General features: G+C 42.9%; 1 protein-coding gene across 1 annotated transcript in view; it reads left to right on the forward strand.

The window, feature by feature from the left end:
* LOC306780496 (synaptotagmin-2-like) overlaps nt 1-19994 on the forward strand; it is a 51914-nt gene that overhangs the window by 28842 nt on the left and 3078 nt on the right. Inside the window, exons 4-10 of the mRNA XM_079272894.1 lie at nt 11042-11257; nt 11607-11767; nt 15742-15870; nt 16028-16195; nt 16664-16831; nt 17964-18081; nt 18407-18540. Coding sequence (XP_079129020.1) covers nt 11062-11257; nt 11607-11767; nt 15742-15870; nt 16028-16195; nt 16664-16831; nt 17964-18081; nt 18407-18540 — 1074 coding nt within the window. The 5' untranslated portion in view covers nt 11042-11061. The remainder of the gene's footprint in view (nt 1-11041; nt 11258-11606; nt 11768-15741; nt 15871-16027; nt 16196-16663; nt 16832-17963; nt 18082-18406; nt 18541-19994) is intronic.

The raw sequence follows: 19994 nt of genomic DNA on the forward strand, positions 1-19994 counted from the left end.
AGAATGAGTGAGCGTGTGTGTGTACGTGTGTACGCATGTGTGTGTGTGTGTGTGGGAGAACAAGTAGTGCTGCAGTGGAAACAGTGCGAAGAGGACTGCAGTTTCTGGTGCTGATGGGAGAGCGGTCGAGGGACGTTATTAAGGCATTGTTACATTAACCCTAAGTGCCTCTTTGGTGAATGGGTTTGCCTCTTGTGGAGAACAGGATTTCGGGATTACGGTAGTGCTGGTAAGGGCGTATTTCAACTCTGTTGTCAGCGTTGCTTGAACACTTCCTTTGAAGAATCTGCATTAGAGTGATAGGCATTTAAGGCTGGGGTGTGATGCTGTCGTTTTTACAGGATGTCCCTGATTTAGCGTGTCCTTTTCAGGAGCTGTGTGCATGTTACTTCCTGGTGCATGTGGTCCAAACTTTATTCAAAGCTAATCATAAGCCTTGTGAAGGGAATACTGAGCATTATCTGGGTCCGCATCTGCCCAGGTGTAAACCTTGTCTTCTACCATTTTGTGTGCAATCCATTATGATTCAACATCTTTTAGAAAAGAGGGAGGGATGTAGTGTAGCACTGGATCCAGATTATCCTCATTGATCGTGCCTCATTTAGCCTGCCCAGCGGGTGTAGTACCTCTTTCCTCGAGAGTGTCCAGGAGGCTGCCCTGCTGACAGATGCTCCGCTTACTCGTGTAGCCACGCCGGCAAACCCTCCCTGAACACACAGAAACAAACAACCGAAGCCAAAGAAATACCTCAGGTTAACTGTATTATATTATGCGCGATGTAACACAACGCATTCACGGCACAGTGCTCTCTGAGAGTGAGAAGTCGGACATGAAAAGAGGCTGACAGTTGTGCTGAGGAGTATAGAGAGTAGAGGGTGGGGATTTTATAAAGTGCTGCAGGATGCTCTTTTTTTCTGCTGTCTCTCGTGGGACATATAGCACAGGCAGCACTGAGGTGACAGTACCAAGGACAAAACCTTTCTTGGGCTGCTATCCCTCTTCCTACCTAATGCTGACTCTTGCAGGCATCAGGCTCATCATTAGCACAACAGAGTTTTCATTAAATCTAAATGAAATCCTTTTTGACAAACTGACTATGAACAGATGTTAGAGTAATTTGTGAAGTGTTATTGCGAGGTTTATAGCTCTGTGTAAAGCGCTGCAGTTTTAAAACAAATCCAAATACAACATCATTTTCACATTATGCAGAATGAGAATTATGTATTCTCTGCTTTGCATCCTGAAGTGACATCTTGAAATCTTTCCCCAGATTCTCGGTGTCATCAGATACAGTCAGGGGCTTGTATTTGGAGCGGTCACATGATCACTCCAGTTTCAGGAGAGTAGTAAACAATGTAGATAAGGCTGCATATATGCTATACATGCATACATCCAATATCCGGAGTGCAGGAGACTATTACATGCTGAGCATGATCGGAATCTTTTTTTTGTCAGGCACTAAAACATTCAGGCAGGCTCATTAAGTCCGTACCTCAGGCTGCCGCTCCCATTGGCTCTCACACTGAGAAATACTCTCATAGGCTCTCATACATAACCAGAAAAATGAGAGGACGCTTTGAAGTTCACCAATCTTATTTCTTTTTTTTCTTTTGGCCCCCCTCCAAGAAGGCAGCTGGTGCCCGATTGCTGAGAACAGCTCAAAGAAGAGGAGAAAGAAAAGAGGCTTATTCTAGCTGTGCAGCCTCCTACAGTGTCTTGCTCGAATGGGTGTGCCCTCTTGCACCCACATCACTTCCCCCCCCCCCCCCCCCAAATATTTCTTCATCTGCTTATATTCCAAGTATTCCTAGGCAGAAGTATGTTCAAAATGACAAAGTACTGGACTCCGAGAATGAGTCAGTGATTTTCCCGCTGACACATTAGCACAACTATCCGTGGGATTGCTCAGCCGATGTCAGCTTCTCACTCCAGGTGAGAGTTGAGCCTTCCTGGCCCCGGCTGCTGGCACACGATGGCAGAGAGCTTCAGTGTTAAACGGTCCGACGCTGTCACCAGTCACAGCATCCCGCTGCGCTGACGGGGCATTTTCACCAGTCTTTTGTCTTCTGTGTGAGAAAAACATGCAGATTTTTGTCGTGAAAAGTCTGGCAGCATTTGTTTACCCAACATCTAGCTTTCTTGGAGGAGAGGATTTGTGATGGTCAGAGAGAGCAGAGTAACACACCCTGTAGAGAATGAGTGAATACATTTTCAGTGTGTTTCATCATACTGGAGATGTTTTGTGTAACTCCTACAATGTTGCTGCAAATCCTTTGAATGCACGCTGAGGTTTTCTGCATGGAAAGTAGCTCATGTATTCAGTCGTTCAGTAGTACAGTTACAGTTTGGCATTTCTGGAAATACGCTCATTCGCTTTCTGGTGGGGAATTGGATTGATACCGCTCTCATGTCTGTACAACCAGCAGCAGGTTAGCTTAGCTTAGCACAAATACTGGAAGCAGGGGGAATCGATTCGCGTGGCTCTGTCTAACGGTAACAAATACGTCACTAATGAATACGTTTTATCTTGTTTATTGAACCGGTACTAAAACCATGTGTAAAACAAACGACACATCTTTGTTTTACACAGGTTATATGCCAGACTATCTCATGGCTGGGACCAGCAACTTCCTGGAGTCTCTGCTGGTTGCCTGGTAACTGCTCTTAGCCTATAGAAATAGTCCGGTACATAACCCCCTCGTAACATGGTGAATTGTCCTTTTTACAAACAAATGATATTGGATTGTCCTTTACCTTTGGACAGAGCCAGGCTAGCTGTTTCCCTCTGTTTTCAGTGTTTTTGCTAAGCTAAGCTAACTGGGTTGCTGGTTGTAGCTTCATATTTAATGTATGGACATGAAAGTGATATTTCTCTAGCAGAAGGTGAAAAAGCGGATATCCCAAAATGTCAAACTGTTCCTTTAACTTCAAAAGAGATCTCGCTGTCTCCATATTTTCCTTTTTAAAACAAGAATGTGGGTCTCGATGCGGCCTATCTGCCGTGCTGCAGAGGCCCTCTCCTCTTTCACAGTTTCTCCACACAGCCTTACATGCAGATTGGGTCACTAACTCTGTGACAGAGTGATTAATCAACCTATCAGGGGACAGGGAAACGGGGTTGTGCTGAGGGGGTGAGGGATCCTTTTCAAGGATCCCTCCTGATAGTAGCTGAGTCACATTCAGCTGCAGGTGAGAATAAGCATTGTTTTATCTACACCAGCAGGTTTGTAAATGAGCCTCTCTGGACCGCCCTTTGGGTCAGCGCTCAATGAGATATATGAGGGAGAGGCTTTTCTCTAATTCTCTTCAGTGAGATGATATGCATGGCACCTTTTTTTTTGACATCCTTATCTCGATCGCTGCTCTCAGATCAGCAGTGGCACCAGCAGGATTTCCTGATGCACCTGCATTTTCTGTCGACATAAAGGTATAATCGCCATGTTGACTTCTCTGATTGATGGTCACGGTCTTCTCTTGTGGACGCTCATTTCACATATGCTTGCATTCTGAGCATTTGTGCAGCCCTGAGGCAAAACACAAGGGCGTGATTTCTCTGTAAATGTCCTGTCCTCTATAGCTGCATAAGCAGTTCTGCTGACTGTGTTGCAGATCGGTTGCTTGCTGGGACAGATAATACCAACACGTTTAGCCTAAAAATAAAACAAATTACAAAAAATTATAAATTTTCTCGGTTGAAGATCAGAAAGCAAGTTTTCACCAGTGAAATATGCCTTAAAAAGGTGAGATTTGTCAAAGCTAACAATGCCAAAATCATAGGCTAGCTCTATAATATTAGACCATATGTCCCTCATTAACTGAGGGGACATAAACACCTTAAAAAGAGAGGCAGGATGTTGAAGCTAGCAACTTGTTAGCTGCATTGAATGGCTTAATTACTGTTAAGTCACACTACAGCATCCGGACAGATGCTTGGCACGTTCCCACCGATGTTTTGTGGCAGGAGACTTGAAGGCTCTTGGTTAGGAGTTTTGTAATCTTCCTCTGGCGCATGTTGTGAACCGCGTGCTTTGTTTCTGAATTTGCCAGGGCTTCTGTCAGCATCTTGGCTCTCTACCATGAAATGACAAAATAGGGGCATATAGCTTTGCAGGCCACCTTGCAGGAATCTGTCCCTGCCACGCACTTGCCGTTTATTTGACTGTGCATGCCAGCTGAGATCTGTCGGGGACCGTATGCTGACATGATGTGCACAAGTGACGTAGCAGAGATATCTTTATGCAGCGTGGCTCAATACAGCAATATAAGACCACGGAATAAGCATGGAAAGATGCAACTGTCAGCAGCTGTAAAGACTGCAATGTTAATGTACTGATGCTGTAGAGTCAGTAGCACCTCTAAACTCAATATTTAGATTCAAGCTGCGGTAAAGAATTCAGAGCTTTTGGAAAAAGTTTTATCAGCAATGAGTTTAGTTGATGAACAGAAATGGCATTTGCTTCAAATCTATTATTATTACGATGAATTGTTCTGCTTTTGCAACTGATTACTCTTAGCTCAGGCCAAGCTCCACACAGTTTCTCATCCTTCAGTGGTAAATAACAAGCAATGCAGCCATCAGTATCGCCCCTGTAATCCTATTAAAACTTGGCCAAAATGAGACCATTATGACTGTGGGAGCCCCACAAGCGGGGGTGAATTACCATAGAGTAGCAAGAGTTCAGGAACAAAGCTGCACATTATCTCTAATTGAAACAACTCCACCATCTCAGCTCGGCTTTCCGGCTACAGTAATGCTCTTTCTGATGGATCTCATAAAATACTATGCCCCCTGTTCTCTAGATGTTCCAGTACTCGTTTTCAAGCTGGAATCGAGTCCAGACAGCCCAGAGGGGTCAGCGGTGACTCAGCGGTAGTCCAGCCAATATTCTCCTCCCGTTTCTTCCAGTGTGTTTATCATGAATTCGAGATGCGCGTGACAACAATTACCTTTTGAATTTTAGCCTCGATATCTTCTAAGTACAACTAAAAATAGCTCGGTGGGATTCAGATGAAAGAGTCACTCGGCGTATCAAATACAAAGTTAGAGCAAACACACACACACACACACACAAACACGCACACATGCAGCTTCTCTGAAAAAAACCCAATCTGCCCTGCTGTGAAAGACATACCGCTTTGCATAAAAGTTGCATTTGCCTAAATCCGAAAATATCAAATTAAGAGTCTCTTTAGTGTTTAAAGACATTACTAACTTCTCGTATGTTTTTAAAATAACCCTACCCAGTTTACTATAATCACATTAGTGAGACTTAGAGGAAATGAAGCTAAACAGGATGCACAGCTACTACAGCTGGAGGCCAAGCGCTCCACCCACGCACGCATAACGCGTAATGTCACAGATGGCAGGGGCCTCAGTGGGGGCTGAATGATTTCATCGGGGTCACATTATTCAGATTATTTCACATCTTTTGAGAACCCTGCTCGTCTGGCGGCCACCAAGGAGCCATTGCTGCTGTCGGATCCCTTTGTACGCTACAACCTTTTTACAGTGACAAATATTCAATCCTTAATTTGTCGCCCCACTGCTCCTGACTGTTGCCCCGAGCTGCAGGCACATGACCCCACGACCAGGTTCCTCTCCTTTTACAGAAGCCATTTTGAAAGTGTCTGCAGAGACGTTCATAGCAATTTGGTCTTGCATTTGCTGCATTCGTAATGAAATCCACAAGGCTACACGTACGCGTATAGATTGGCCACTGGCAGACAGCTGTGTGTAATAGTATATAGAGGCAAGTTGTAAGGGCTGGGGGGAAACAAAAGGACTTCACCGTCTGGCTGCAGATTGTTAATTAATTGCCGTTCAGGGTACTTGTTGTCGTGTAATGAAACAGCTGCATGACTTTAGCTCACTCTCCTTGGGTTGTTTTCTCTTTGTATCTGACCTGGGTGCTAATAAACCCGCAATAAACACAACCCCCCCCCCCCCCCCCCCCCACACTCACATGGAGTTGTCTTATCTGCAGGATGGGGGTTCCTGTCACTGCAGATGATGTCACACTGCGTGGTCAGCGGGTCATCACGCATGACGGCATCAGATAGGGAAGCAGCGTTTCTTCGTCTTGTGTTTGTATGTGAGAGGAGATGGAGTCATGATAATTAGTTCGACAGGTGGGAGGTAATTAAGTAAGAGCACTCAGCCTGCAGGCATATTCGAGTGTTTTCCAGTCACTCATATTTTTCTCCAATGATGATGAAGACAACATATGATATGATAATCCATTAGTGTGCGTGAGTATGATGAATACATCTCCCGATAATCTTATTTATCTCTCGTACTCTTATTTATTGCACAGAACATCCGCCCGTTAAATATACTGCGAGGTGTTGGGGATTAATACGACGACCACGAAACACAACGCCTGTGATTTGAGGCTGGCTCGAGTCCCTCATGTCATCTCTCGACCGTCTGTAATAAATACCTGAACAAATACTTACAAATATGCTGCAAGACAAGATACATCTTTTAAAAGCTGTGAGAACATGTTGTGATATATTCCAAGAGGTAAAAGTCGTCCTCATTGATTAAAGCTGTACCACCAATCATAGAGGAGAAGGTGCAAGTAGAGAATAATTTGGCTGTTTTAAGAGGATGTCTTTAGTATCAGCAATAATACAGCAAGTTTTTACGCTATATGTGCTTTTAGAGCCATGCCAAAGACACATTTCCATTGCCTTGTGAAGGGTAAAGTATTTCTGATTGTGGTTATCTAAATGTATTCCTTGGGAACAGCAGCAACTTAAGTTATGGTTATTTCTACTACAAAAGCAAAGCTGGTTGTTTAATCCATTTGAAGATGGATGTGTTCTTAAAAGCAATCGGTTTAATTATTTTCAAATTAAAGAAGCACACAACTGATGTTATCCTCAAAGTCTATATCAATGATTTTTTGACAAATATTGAAGCTATCTGTCTTCACCTTCATGTCTCAGCTGATAGACTTTCAGAGACCTGGCAAACCTTCACGTATCACAGCTCATTTCTCAGTAAAACTCAGTACGTGCGGTTGCTGCTACACCCTTTGTTTGTTTGTGCGCCAAAGATAAAAGTGCTTGATCCCCATCCAGCAGCGTGTGTAGTGATAAGGACCGGATCTGCTCTGGGTCGAGCCGAGCCATTTTGTTGCAACTAATTGTGATGACTCAAACGCTAACGGAATGAGATACACATTGGGCGATGGAGCTCACAGCTTCCACAGATTTCAGTAATTGAGTATTATATGAAATGCATATTGAATTAGGGGTCTATTTTTAACTTGTATTCATTACAGGGAATGTTTCTTGAGCTAATTGAACTATTTAATGGATTGCTATGAAATGCGGTACAGACATTCGTGCTCCTCAGAGGATGAATCCTAATGACTTTGTTGACCCCCCCGACTTTTCCTCTAGCGTCACCAGATGGTAAAAGTTGTCTCTTATCCAGTGAAATATCTCAATCTCTACTAAATGCATTGTAGATATATGCACATATATACTTTTTTTAGATGAAGTCATGGTTCCCAAAGAATTTCATGATATGACTTTTCTGGCTTTTCCTTTAGTCCCACCTCAAGGTGGACGTGTATGGTTTTTCGTTAAATGTCTCAACAATGATTTGATGTATTCCGGTTTCATTGTAATCATGTAGGGATCCCTTAAATTTTTATCATAATACTGACATATATATAATACCATTGACTTCAGGCCAGGTTTTTTGTTGGTCAATGGCACAATCGTTTTTTCCTGCCTCAAGATATACGCCTGACCACACCTCATTTTAAGATGCACAGACGGATGCAAATGCGTTTGCTACTTTACGTTGTTACACAACGAAGGCATTGGGAAAGAAAATGACAACGGCGTCGGTCTGAAACTAGCAATGACAGTTGCGCTGCAGCGTGTGCCTCTTTAGTCTTGTTTCTGTTATATTTGAATTATCAAAACAGCTAGATTTGTTACGAAGCATTTTTTTGCCTCAGTTTAAATGGAGATGTCCGGATAGAGCTATTGACCTACTTGTTATTCGGTTAAGTCTGATTAACTGGAAACCCTGTACATTTTGGCAGCCTCAGTAAGCAGATAATTCCTCCCAAAAAAGACTAAAGAAGGTAAAAGTCTGTATAAAAAAAAGTTTATATCGTTGATTTGTCTGGAGTGACCACTAACAGCAGACTGTGAAGCGGGACTAAAACAACAGTCTAAAACAACAGTCTATGTCTGTGTCCTCTGTCCGTCCTCACTGTCGCCCTCCGAGTGGAGGAGATAAAATACTGTCGCAGATATCCATGAATGTTGATTGAATAGGTCTGGCATGGCCTGATGTGAGGGACAAACAGGGTGAAATTCACACAAACCTCAGATGTAAGTGGATGCTTTTAACACGTCGCAACAGCTACAGTGCTGTTTAGTAGAGACGAGAGACAGTGAGGGCTCTGATTGCTGCTTTTGTCGAGCAACACTCATTTTCAAATGGTTTAAAGTGATTTTTGAGTCTAAACAGCGTTTGTATAACAGTTCAGTTTCCATCTCACTGCTTTATTACAAGCGGTTGGTTGTTTGTAACATCAGTCCACATAATAGCAGCGCGAGCTATTTCAGAGACACATATTTTAAGATGTATAAGCTGCTACTGGCCCCTGAATAATATAAGCTCATCCTTGCCGCTGTCAGCCTCAATTTCAATAATTTATATGTGGCAATAAATAGAGGCAGAATCTCTGGCACCAACTTGGAGAATTGGCACTTACGAAATAGGAAATTCCTCTCTTTTTTGCCCGTATCAACATGAGTTTCACAGAATCAGCAGCAGCTCTTGTTATGCTTGTCATCTTTCTCTGCTTTCCGAACGGAGGTCTCGCCCGATCACTCACCACTCCGTCGGCAGGCTGCTCTCAGCCGCACTTGTCACACTTTGATTTCTGGAAGCGATAAGAGCTCTGGAGGAACATTTGTTTGGCCTGTGGAAACACCACCGGAGAATGGCTTGTAGTTGTTCATTTTGTTTGTTCCTGCGGATAAATGGCTTTCCTGGTCAGGCGCTGTTAGCTTGAGTACAGGGCGGCGTCCACTCCAAACAGAACAAAGGTGCGGCAAATTGAGAATTGATAGTTATTCCTCATAAATACTGTCGGTAACTGATCTCACGTCATTGTCCACTGACCCTCACAACACTGCAGTATGTTAGGAGAACACTGCAGAGAGGCAGACTGCTTCGCTCAATCATTTCATGAAATAAATTCTTGTTTCACCTCAATGGAAATGCATTGAATGTTTCAAGGTCGAAGGTCGGAAAAATGTTTTCCTAAAACTTTATCGCACTTCCTGTATTGCCGTGTATTAAGAGTTTGATATTGATATTTATGCGTAACACCTTATCATACTGTGGATATCATGGACTGCTGCAGAACAGGACCTTTTGGTTTGGAGCATTATGAGTTCCACATGGAACATAAAATGAATGTTTTTATTTTTGTGGTATGAAGGTGCGATTTGTCTTTGTAATTGCCTCTTGCATGTTATATTATATTATAGGGTGATGTGTGCCTATTATGTTGTTTTTTTGGAAGCCATGCGCTTCCAGCTTTCTTTGTTGTTTCTGTTTTTGACATGGATATACAGTGCATGTAAGGAGAGGCCTTTGGCAAGAAATTATTTGATCTGGATACATTAAAGTTTAATACACAGTTTGGGTCTTACTGTAATCATTAATTTCTTAGTTTATTTTTAACGTATCCAACGGTCTCACTGAGCTTTCTGCTGTTGTTATTATTGCCATGTTTTCGCTGCTTTGACTGTTTTTAAAGGTGCTATATAAATAAAGTTATTATAATTATTATTATTATTATCATTCAACTGGTAAGAACTAAATAATATCCATGGGGTGTTTGTGTCAGAAAAATATTTCAACTTGAAATGTAAATGATTTGAATGAAGTTTTGGGGTTTAACTCCATATCTTTGTTTTTTGTACTTTACACCTCACTACTCGAATGGACTGCATCATATATTGAAGTTAGAGACTCATTCCTTTGGAAGACTCAAGCTTCTTTATATCTTGAATTATGTTTTTGCAGATTTTAATTGATGCCTCTGCATGTGACGACAGCTTTGTGTGAATGGATTGTCCTTTTGTGACATTGTTTATTTGTAATTTGTTCTCAGGTCTGTCTTATAATGTAATTATCATAACAATCTCTCAATTACAACATGACTATTGCAAAAAAGGGGGGAAACATCCATTATTTCACCAGCATTATCCATGGAACAGGAGACACATCACGTCCAGCCAAACCAGTTTCGGTTTGTTTGTCTGGCTGTGTTTGCTCTTGTGGCAGATGCATGTAAGAATTAATGGCTCAGGCCTTTAGAAGATCAACTCTCTCGATACCATCAGCAGATACAGGAAATCTGTTGTTCCAGTGTTCCCAAATCACATTTCATTACCTTTTTTGGGACATTTTTTTTCAATGACTAACATTTATTTCCCATGCATTCACACTTACTATAAGGATGGATTTGGGATTCAGTGTTCAACCACCTTTTGGTCCTTTTTACTTATTTAGAGGATTTTCAGAAGACTGAGGGTGAAGTGGTTCTGCTTGGTGTTTAATTTAGATGTCTTATAACAGCTGTATTAACATGTAACTCACCAAACCTTAACCATCCATGAAGGCGCTTAAGTTAGAGAAACAAGTTAGAGAAACTAGAACAGGTCTAATTTTGGAAGTAGACAGTAAATCATTCCCTCTTTTGATCGTTATCTGGTGCCTAAATGCAATATTATGAACTTCAGAACTTGTGTGTTATCATATTTTTTTTTCATGAATTATTTTGTCTCCAAAATAAGTATCAACCGACTTGAATCCTGTGTGTGATTTACTCTTTTTCAAATGGTTCCAAAAATGTGAAAATTGTCTGAATCATTCAACCCTTCACTGGCCAACCGTCAATATCAGCATGTGCATGTTGACACACACGTGGGAAATAGTGATGGTTGGATGCTCCGGCCTCTCCTAATGACTGGTTTCATGCTGTTTCTCCAGGGACTGTGTGTGCAGCCTAAATGACGAAGTGGAACTTGTTTTTGAATAAGACAACGCCCATGGTCGCTGCTAACCCAACGGGGGCCAGTGCCTTGACTGTGACTCCAGCCCCCGTCGCATTGGTCTCCGCTGACAACTCCACCGAGCCGGTCAACAAGAACGATGCCTTCGACCAGATCAAAAACAAGTTCCTGAATGAAATCGACAAGATCCCACGTGAGTGCCAGACGAAACCCAAACCTGGTCCGATCAATTTATTGATGTGTATTGATGTGACTCTAAGCAATGTTTTGGAATTAGATTTTCTCTTTAGCTGCAGGCATTGGCAGCCTCATAATGTCTTTATTCAGTATTGATCACTGGCTGCCCTTCCTAATGGCAGAGAAATCTAATTTTCACCCAATCTAATTGCTAATATAGCGCCTCATACGAAATATATTTGGCCCAGGACATGACATGGAGTAGGCTAAATGATTGGTTGGTCAAATGTCAAAGTATTTGCTTCTCTCTTCTCTTTCTGGGTGTGGATGTGCCGTCTATCCATCGGTCTGTGTATTCTCCTCAGTGCCGTCCTGGGCCATCATTGCCATTGCCGTGGTCGCTGCTTTACTCATTCTAACATGCTGCTTCTGCATCATCAAGAAATGCTGTTGCAAGAAGAAGAAGAACAAGAAGGGCAAGAAGGGGAAGGGTGACATGGGAATGAAGAACCTGAAAGGGGGAGAGGTATGTTCCTCCGCGGGAGGTCGCATCACGGCCGAGGGGATTTACACCCACACTGTGCACAAAGCTAGGCAAACCACGGTCAACCTGTTCGTGAGCCTATTATCTAACAGCCGTGTGGCTTAGAGTGTAGCTTTGTACTGGAATAGAGAGAAAAGCCTGCATACAGTGATACGTTTGACTCAGCTAATTATGTAGCAAACAGTCGTCCTCGTGTTACACATTTTATTCTCGTGACAAGTTTCCTGTTTGAAATGTCTTAGATGACATATTGTTTCTGTACACGCTGTTTGTCTTTGATGGCCTTCTAACCCAGTCAGTGTATTCTCCACAGGTGTTAATTACGTTCTTTATCGCCCATTATTATTTTTCATTTTTCTCTTTCTTTCTTTCTTTTGTTGTTGTTGTTGTTTAATGTGTTTGTCGTTAATGTTATTGTTGCTCTTTCTCTCACTTTTGCTTCGGGATTTGAGTGGAAAATGACAGGACTCTTATCTTTTCAGCCCCACCATTGTTTTCCCAGTCATTAAAGAGCAATTATGAAAATGAGTACCGGTAGTTAGTACAATGCCGTTGTTTTGTGGGCCTATAATTATCATTTTCTCTTTCCACACACATGATTGATTATTTGACAAAGTACAAAAAGAAAACATCTAAAAGTGGAGCTATTTTAAAACCCAACGGCGCTGCTGCACGAGATATACTTGTGCTAATGAGGAGGCTTCTTTATCTGTCATTTTCCTCGCTCCCTACAGTGTAGCTGACGACATTTGCTGTGATTACACTTCTTTGGTGTCTGCTGTGAGTTCAATCTCTTCCTTTGTCTCTGCTCTCCTCCTTCCTGCTTTGTGTCTTTGTGTCTTCTTGACTGTGGTGGACTTCTCGGCCTACGGTAGGTCTGATAGCACGCGGCGCCCCTATCTGGCCGCTCTGAGTAAGCGCAGACCAGGGCTGGGGGGGGGGGGGGGCGGGCTGGGCTTGGAGGGGTTGGACTGCAGTGATGATGACAATGAGTGCTATGGCTTCCTTTGTTTTTTGCAAGCTTAGGTGCTGCGGGTGCTTGAGGAATCTATGGGAGCGATTTAGCTGCTTCGCAAAATCCACTGAAGTGATATGCCGCAACAACTGCTATGTCTTGATTATCCAGAGATTGCAATTTTTTTTGGGCAAAAAACAACAACAGAGCAAAGCCGTGTTTAAGTGTCTATGGTTTGATATGAACATGAAACTCATCCTATGGTTGAGCCTTTGAATGACGAGTGCACTCAGCAACTCACTGGAGATCACTAGTATGCATGTGCAAGGGGTAAGCTGGATATTTGTCAAATAATAAGCTGGAACTTTACCTAACCGAGAGCTTCGAGCATGTTTCCACCACGACAGGCCTGGACTGTGCAACGCAACCAAAAAATTGACACATTGCAAACAATTTCTCTCCGGAGACACATTGACGTGGGTCTGAAATTCACGTGCCGTGCCCCACTTGTGCAAACTCGCTCCGAGTTCCACGACAGATAAAGCTGTTTGTGTCTCTTGACAAAGACCAGCATATTCCCTTGCAGTAGGTACCATTGAATGGCCACAACTTGACTTGAGAGTAACCTTCCTGGATGACCCATGCTGCTGACATTACTAGGTGACAGTCATTGACGCCCTCTCTCCCTGAAGCACTTGGGTGTCACTGAGGAGAAATGGTGGGCCAGAATGTTTGCCCACGCTTGACTCGGCCCGATTTCAGTCGACGCAAAGTTAAAGCCACAATCGACTGGCTGTTTTAACACGTATGTCTTTTCAAAAAACTTCAGCGCCGAGCTCGCAATTTACCCCATTGAGTTGACCGAAGGGCACGCATTCAGACAAACCATGTCTTTGTCTTTGAACCCCCACTGGAAGTTTGGGATCAGCTGGAAATTCTCAATATGGCATGATCCCTCCATGGCTATACATCTCACTCAGAACACGTGTGTAAAAATTTGTCGGAGGGGTTTAAAAAAAAAAAAAGAAAACGTACTTTTATCCGTCTCCAGAGCTAATTCATTTTACATTTGCCGTCAGAAAGAAACGTGGATCCTGCATTGTGTGGCCTGGCATGCTTGAATGAAAAGCATTTACGACAATAAAGATGTACGGATACTGTGTGAGAATGTGTGTGTGTGTAAGAGAGAGTGCATTTTTTTAAATGCATGAGAGCTTGCATGTAAGAAAACGTGTGTCTGCGTGTGTGTGTGCGGGTGGGTGCACAGTAAAGTATGGTGGGTGTGATGGTGTGTGTATTATTTGTGTGTGTACCCTGTTCCTCTTCCAGCTCATCAGTGAGTAACTGGACCCTCCAGTCTTACGAAGACATCAGTGTTTTTTCAAGAAGACAGCCATAGGAAAGTAGGCCATACTGAGATGTTATCCAGCTTCATACTCTATCAGAAATGAAAGTTTACTTTATTATTCATATCAGAGCAAATTGCTTTAACTCGATTCGTCACGACCGCCTCCAAAAGAGACGTAAGACTGAAGAGTCACTGGGTGTGAGATGTAAAGGCAAGATTGATTTATCTTCATCATCAGTTATCTCGGGAGCAGTTAACTGTCAGTAAACTGCTGATATTTGTTCCAGAACTTCATCAAGAATAATAATTCACATCTGAGTATCAGCTGAGAAAAAAATTGGACTCCGTTTGGAATAAATTGGGGAATTTACCAGCAATTCAGTTCGCTAGAATAATCAGGCCGGAGTTCAATCAGCAATAGCAGTGTAAACACATTCATGACACTTTGGGATGTCAGGAGGAGATGAACCGCAGACAGTTATATTGTTTGTCAAACAGCTGACGTTATCAGTTGGAGTTTGAGAGCTTTTCAAGAAAAGTGTTCAGGAATCACTGCGTCAGGAGTTTGATAGGACCACAAATCGATTCCTCGCAGATCTTGTCCTTCAGTTCCTCTCAGGAAGGACGCTGTGCTTCTTGTGACAGCTTGTGTTTGAAATGCTGACCACGGGGTGGACAATATAACAAGAACGCCTTGCAGTATAGTGCAATAAAGCGCAATCGCTCTGCAGTAAGTACTGGTTTGAAGTGTTCACTTTTGTGTCAAAAAGACTGAACTTTGTGGTGTTTTTGAGAACAATATCCCATAATGTCCTCCAGTTTGTTCACTTGTGAATTTGGCTCATCTTTGCTTGTGCAGTATTCCTCTGTGTGGGATATGCCGACACGATTTTGTAGACTTTTTTAACAAGTTAATGTGACTCATGAGTCATTTGGCATGAGTCATATTTGGGATTTGTGTAGCTGCCTGTTTAGCTGCCTGTGTAACCGCGTTGCAGTTCCCTCAAAGTCCTGTTTCATGTAGAGTTCCCATTATTTTGTCCACACCCTGTAACATCCCAATCACAGGCAGCTACACGGTCATATTGATTGATTTGAAAACGTTTGAAAATCACCGTTTTAATGAGTGAAACAGGAGAACTTCCAGAGGTTTTTGTGTTAGCTGTTGTGTTAGCTTGTCGTATATTATAAGGTGCTCCTGTTTTTCTGTCCACCCCCTGTATAATGACTGCTTTTATTCTGATGTTTCTCTCTGTTTCTCACTCTTTCTCTCTCTATCGCTCTCCACTCTTCGAACAACAACAGAGTTCTCTTCAAATGGCATTTCTACAACGTTTTGCATTCCATCAGACTTTTAGCAGATTTTAACATACTGTACATGTAATGCTCATGAAAAAAGAAAACAGCAAATGGTGTCACCCAAGAAATAGTGAAATCAAGTCAAGTTGCAACTGTGGCCATCGATGAATTGCACTCGTAACACCGGGGTGAGCGTGGGCAAGTGGCAGGTAGGTGCTGTGGCTAACCCGGCCGCTGATGCCCGAGGTTTAGTGTTCAGCACAGCCGCCACCTCAGAAACGCCCTCTCACTCTTCTTCTTCTGCTGCCCTCCCCCCTCCCCCCCTCCCCTTCTGTCCGTGTGCAGAAACAACAGGATGATGATGATGAAGAAGACGACGTGGAACCCGGACTGACTGGAGACGAGAAAGAGGAGGAAGTGAAGGAGAAAGAAAAGCTCGGGAAGCTGCAGTACTCCATTGATTATGACTTCCAGGAGAACAAGGCAAGAACTTGAGTGGTTCATTTAACATTTTCTTGGTTTTTTTCTCCACGGTTAAATATAAAAAAAAAAAATTCGAACAAGAGAATGAACATAGTGATGGCGCGTGAGCCGGAGAAATGCTCACTGACTTTTAATGGCGTACTTCCTGCCTCCCCAGCTGACAGTGGGAATCCTGCAAGCAGCTGATCTGCTCTCCATGGACAGCGGCGGCACCTCTGACCCCTACGTCAAGGTCTTCGTCCTCCCTGACAAGAAGAAGAAGTACGACACAAAGGTTCACAAGAAAACGCTCAATCCTGTCTTCAATGAGACCTTCATCTTCAAGGTAAGCTGAAACTCCTCGCAGTCACCCCTTTTCTTATTACTTATTAAAACAACATGCACGCCCGGCTGCTTGATCCGTAGTCCTGTTCGAGGTGAATGTCTCCTCCTATCGTTCTCTATGTCTGCGAGTACTTTGAATCTGAGTTCTTTTTCTCAAATACCTCGGGCCAGCAGACGTATTCAAGGTGTCTGTGACAAGGAGAATGTGGTCGGGAATCAAATTAAAGGAGAGGGCCACCTCTGGTGCAGCTTGCCTGCTGACACAGCTCTGTCGAAAAACAATTCCAACACCTTTATCTTTGTCAAAGTCAGGCTAGTTCTGCTGAAGCTGCATGGTATTGAGTAAAGCCACGTCAAAGTCACAACCCATACTGCTGTATAGTTCTGATATGATGCTGCAAGGAAGAAAAGAAAAACCCTCCTAGAACCGACACCGATGAGTGAAACGGGATTACTTTCTGTCGTCCAGATTCCATTCCAAGAGATGGGAGGAAAGTCTCTGGTCATGTCAGTCTATGACTTCGATCGCTTCTCCAAGCATGATGTCATCGGAGAGATTAAAATACCCATGAACACCCTTGACCTGGCGAAGCCAATTGAGGAGTGGAGAGACCTGGACAGCGCGGATCAAGAAGAGGTAAGAGTCGTGCTCTGTGTTACTTTTACCACGCTGCCGTTTAAGTCCACTACCTCCACTGATGCTGGAGAGATGCCTGTTTTGCTAGTTGAGGCCAATACCAATATCGACAAGCTTATCATTTGTAGTTTTACAATGTAGAAGGTGGATGCTCCTTTATAATGACTTTAGGCTCATTATTTAGCTGTTTGGCCCGCACATTTGCTTGTTTAGTTCACTGTCACTGCTCTTACAGTGTGTTTTATTTCAGCCTCAGCAGGCAGCTGTTTTCAGCAAAACAAACAAGCTCTAAAAAAATGACTGTATACTTCCTGCTCAGCAGCACCAAACGGCAGACAGACAGCCACGAGCTGGCGAACATAATCGATTATTTAACAGCTAATTGGGAGCCAGATTTGCCTCAGGAGTTGATGGAGATCAAAAGAGAGTGACTATGACTTACATTCACCAGATGGCCATCAACAAGACTCCAAATGAATGATAATGTTGCTCTGCAACTGCTTGATGTGTAAATAGTGACAGTCTAATAGCAGCCGATAGAAGTCTTATAATTGTATTTGCCAACTGTAAAAGACTGTTGAAACACAGTTCTTCATATAGAGCAGCATGAACAGCTAACTCAGCTGATGACGTAATACAAAAATACCCTCGGGCACAAGGGGGCCACTTTGTCTGTTTACCAATGAGATTCACAGGGCTGAAGGACACTCTTTTTTTCGAATCAACTGCTTTCTCTGTAGCCATGCAGCCTGTAATGTGAATTCACCATCATATGAAAAACAGGTTTTAATCAATGAAACGTCCCCAGAGCCACCTTAAGATAAAATAATCACTCAGTTGCTTGCGGTCTCGGATCAATTTATTTACCTTGAAAAGGCCAACGAGATGTACTGATTTCTGCTGACAAGACAAAAGTAATTGCAGCAGGAATTATTTGGATTGACGATGTGTCTTTAAAATGTGATTCCAAAGGGACAGTTTGTGTATTTGTGCAGTGTATTGTACATCAGAGAGAAGACATCAATTCTGCGTCAGACCATCTTTAACTTTCTCTCCCCATCCCTCCTCCTCCTCCTCCTCCTCCTCCTCCTCCTCCTCCTCCTCCTCCTCCTCCTCCTCCTCCTCCTAACAGCCGGAGAAGCTGGGTGACATTTGCATCTCTCTGCGTTACGTCCCGACTGCTGGCAAACTTACCATCTGCATTCTTGAGGCCAAGAACCTGAAGAAAATGGACGTGGGAGGACTGTCAGGTAAACACACAGAGCCGAGCATCAGATACTGCATTTCGTTATCACGCCATCGCACTTGACACTGTTTCAGCGTGCACCATTTGACAACAGCACTTCAGCTTAATGTGGCATTTGGATGCTTGCAGTGGGACTGCAGTGGATACAGGAACGCGCCTGTGAGTGCAGCCATTAGGTCGTTCCTGCTCTGCTCACGTGCTGACGCTGCAGTGCTTCAGCATTGGCCCCATCTGTTGGTGCATTGCAGCACTGCAACCCAGACATGCACGTGCTCGGCTGTTTCTTTCATCTGCTTTATCACGATTTCTTTCTTCCTTTTCTTTGTCAGATCCCTACGTGAAAATTAACTTGCTGCAAAATGGAAAGAAGCTGAAGAAGAAGAAGACGACAGTGAAGAAGAACACTTTGAATCCGTATTACAATGAGTCCTTCAGCTTTGAGATTCCTATTGACCAAATGCAGGTGAGGACTACCTACCTTGTTAACATCATTTAGGAGCTAGCAGGGGTGGAAAGACTACCTTCTGAAGGAAGCACTGGTGTAAAAAAGCCCTTTTTACAGGTAAAAATAGTTTTTACTAATCACTGTAATTGTATACCCAGATCCAGATCTGAGCCCTCCCAAGCAATCTATCATCCGGCAATTATATGGACACAAATAATACCGTTACGCGCCACAGGCGGTCTCTTGAAGATAAAGCCGGGGATGGGAACACACCTGTATGTGCAACCATCGTTTTGTCACTTCATCATCTTTTAATTGGTCGATTTGGGAATTCATGAGCAGTAAAATGCTCAGTTAACTACACTCTTTGAGTTTTGCTGCCGCAGCATCATTTGGTCTGTTATGACCAGTAGCGAGTATGTTAGCAGATTTGAGAACGATATCGCTGTATAACGAACACAACTGAGACAGTTTGCTGGCTTCATGACTCTTCTCCACTTCTGCTATGTTCACCACATTTCACTCTGTAAAGTAATTTGACGCTTTGGGAATCAAGCTCATTTGCTGTCTTGCTCGAGAGTTCGATCATCAGAAGATCTGTGCCACACTCATGTCCGTCTGTCCGGTAAATATAAGGCTGTAGCCAGAAGACAGTTTAGCTTAGCTTAGCATGAAGTCTTGAACCAGTAGAAACTCCAGGAAGTCTCTGCTATCGTCCAACTAGCGCAAAACCTTGTTGTTTTTTCACTCTGTGTTTTTTGTACACATGAAACAAACAATATATAATATCAATCTTCTCATCTAACTCTCAGCAAGAAAGCACCTAAGTGTATTTTTGTTACGTTAAACTGTTGCTGGAACCTTGAGATTTTCTGTTCATGGCCATGCATACAGTATATATATATATATATATATATATATATATATATATATATATATATATATATATATATATATATATATATATGCTGTGGCTACCTGGCTCAGACCTCGGGCAGATAGCCTCAGCTCAGACCTGAGCAAGGTACAGCGGGTCATCCAATCATCGGAATATCTGCGGTTTGATCCCCGACTCCACATGTGGAAGATACTGTACCCCAAATTGCTCCTGAAGGCTTAACCATCATGATCTGAGTAGATCCTGTCGAGCAGCCTTTGCCATCAGAGTATGGAGAAAGGCGCTGTTTAAATGCCAGTTCATTTTCCAAGCAAGAAGTACTGTCATTTCTTTGGAGAATGCTTTGCTCATTGATTTTCTACATTGTTGATGTGGCATACAAATCAGCATCAAACATGCAAAAAAACATATTTTATCAAAAAATGTATTTTTACAATATGAAACGCAGAAACAATCTAATCTTCAATATTTATGAAGATAGAAGTAAGCAAGACACTGAACATTTCTGAATCCACATAAAGCAAGTCCCTGCTGGTACCAGCCTCCACAATAGGATCACTGCACACCCAAACAC

This window comes from Melanostigma gelatinosum (genome assembly GCF_949748355.1).
Source record: "Melanostigma gelatinosum genome assembly, chromosome: 8".
Lineage (NCBI taxonomy): Eukaryota > Metazoa > Chordata > Actinopteri > Perciformes > Zoarcidae > Melanostigma > Melanostigma gelatinosum.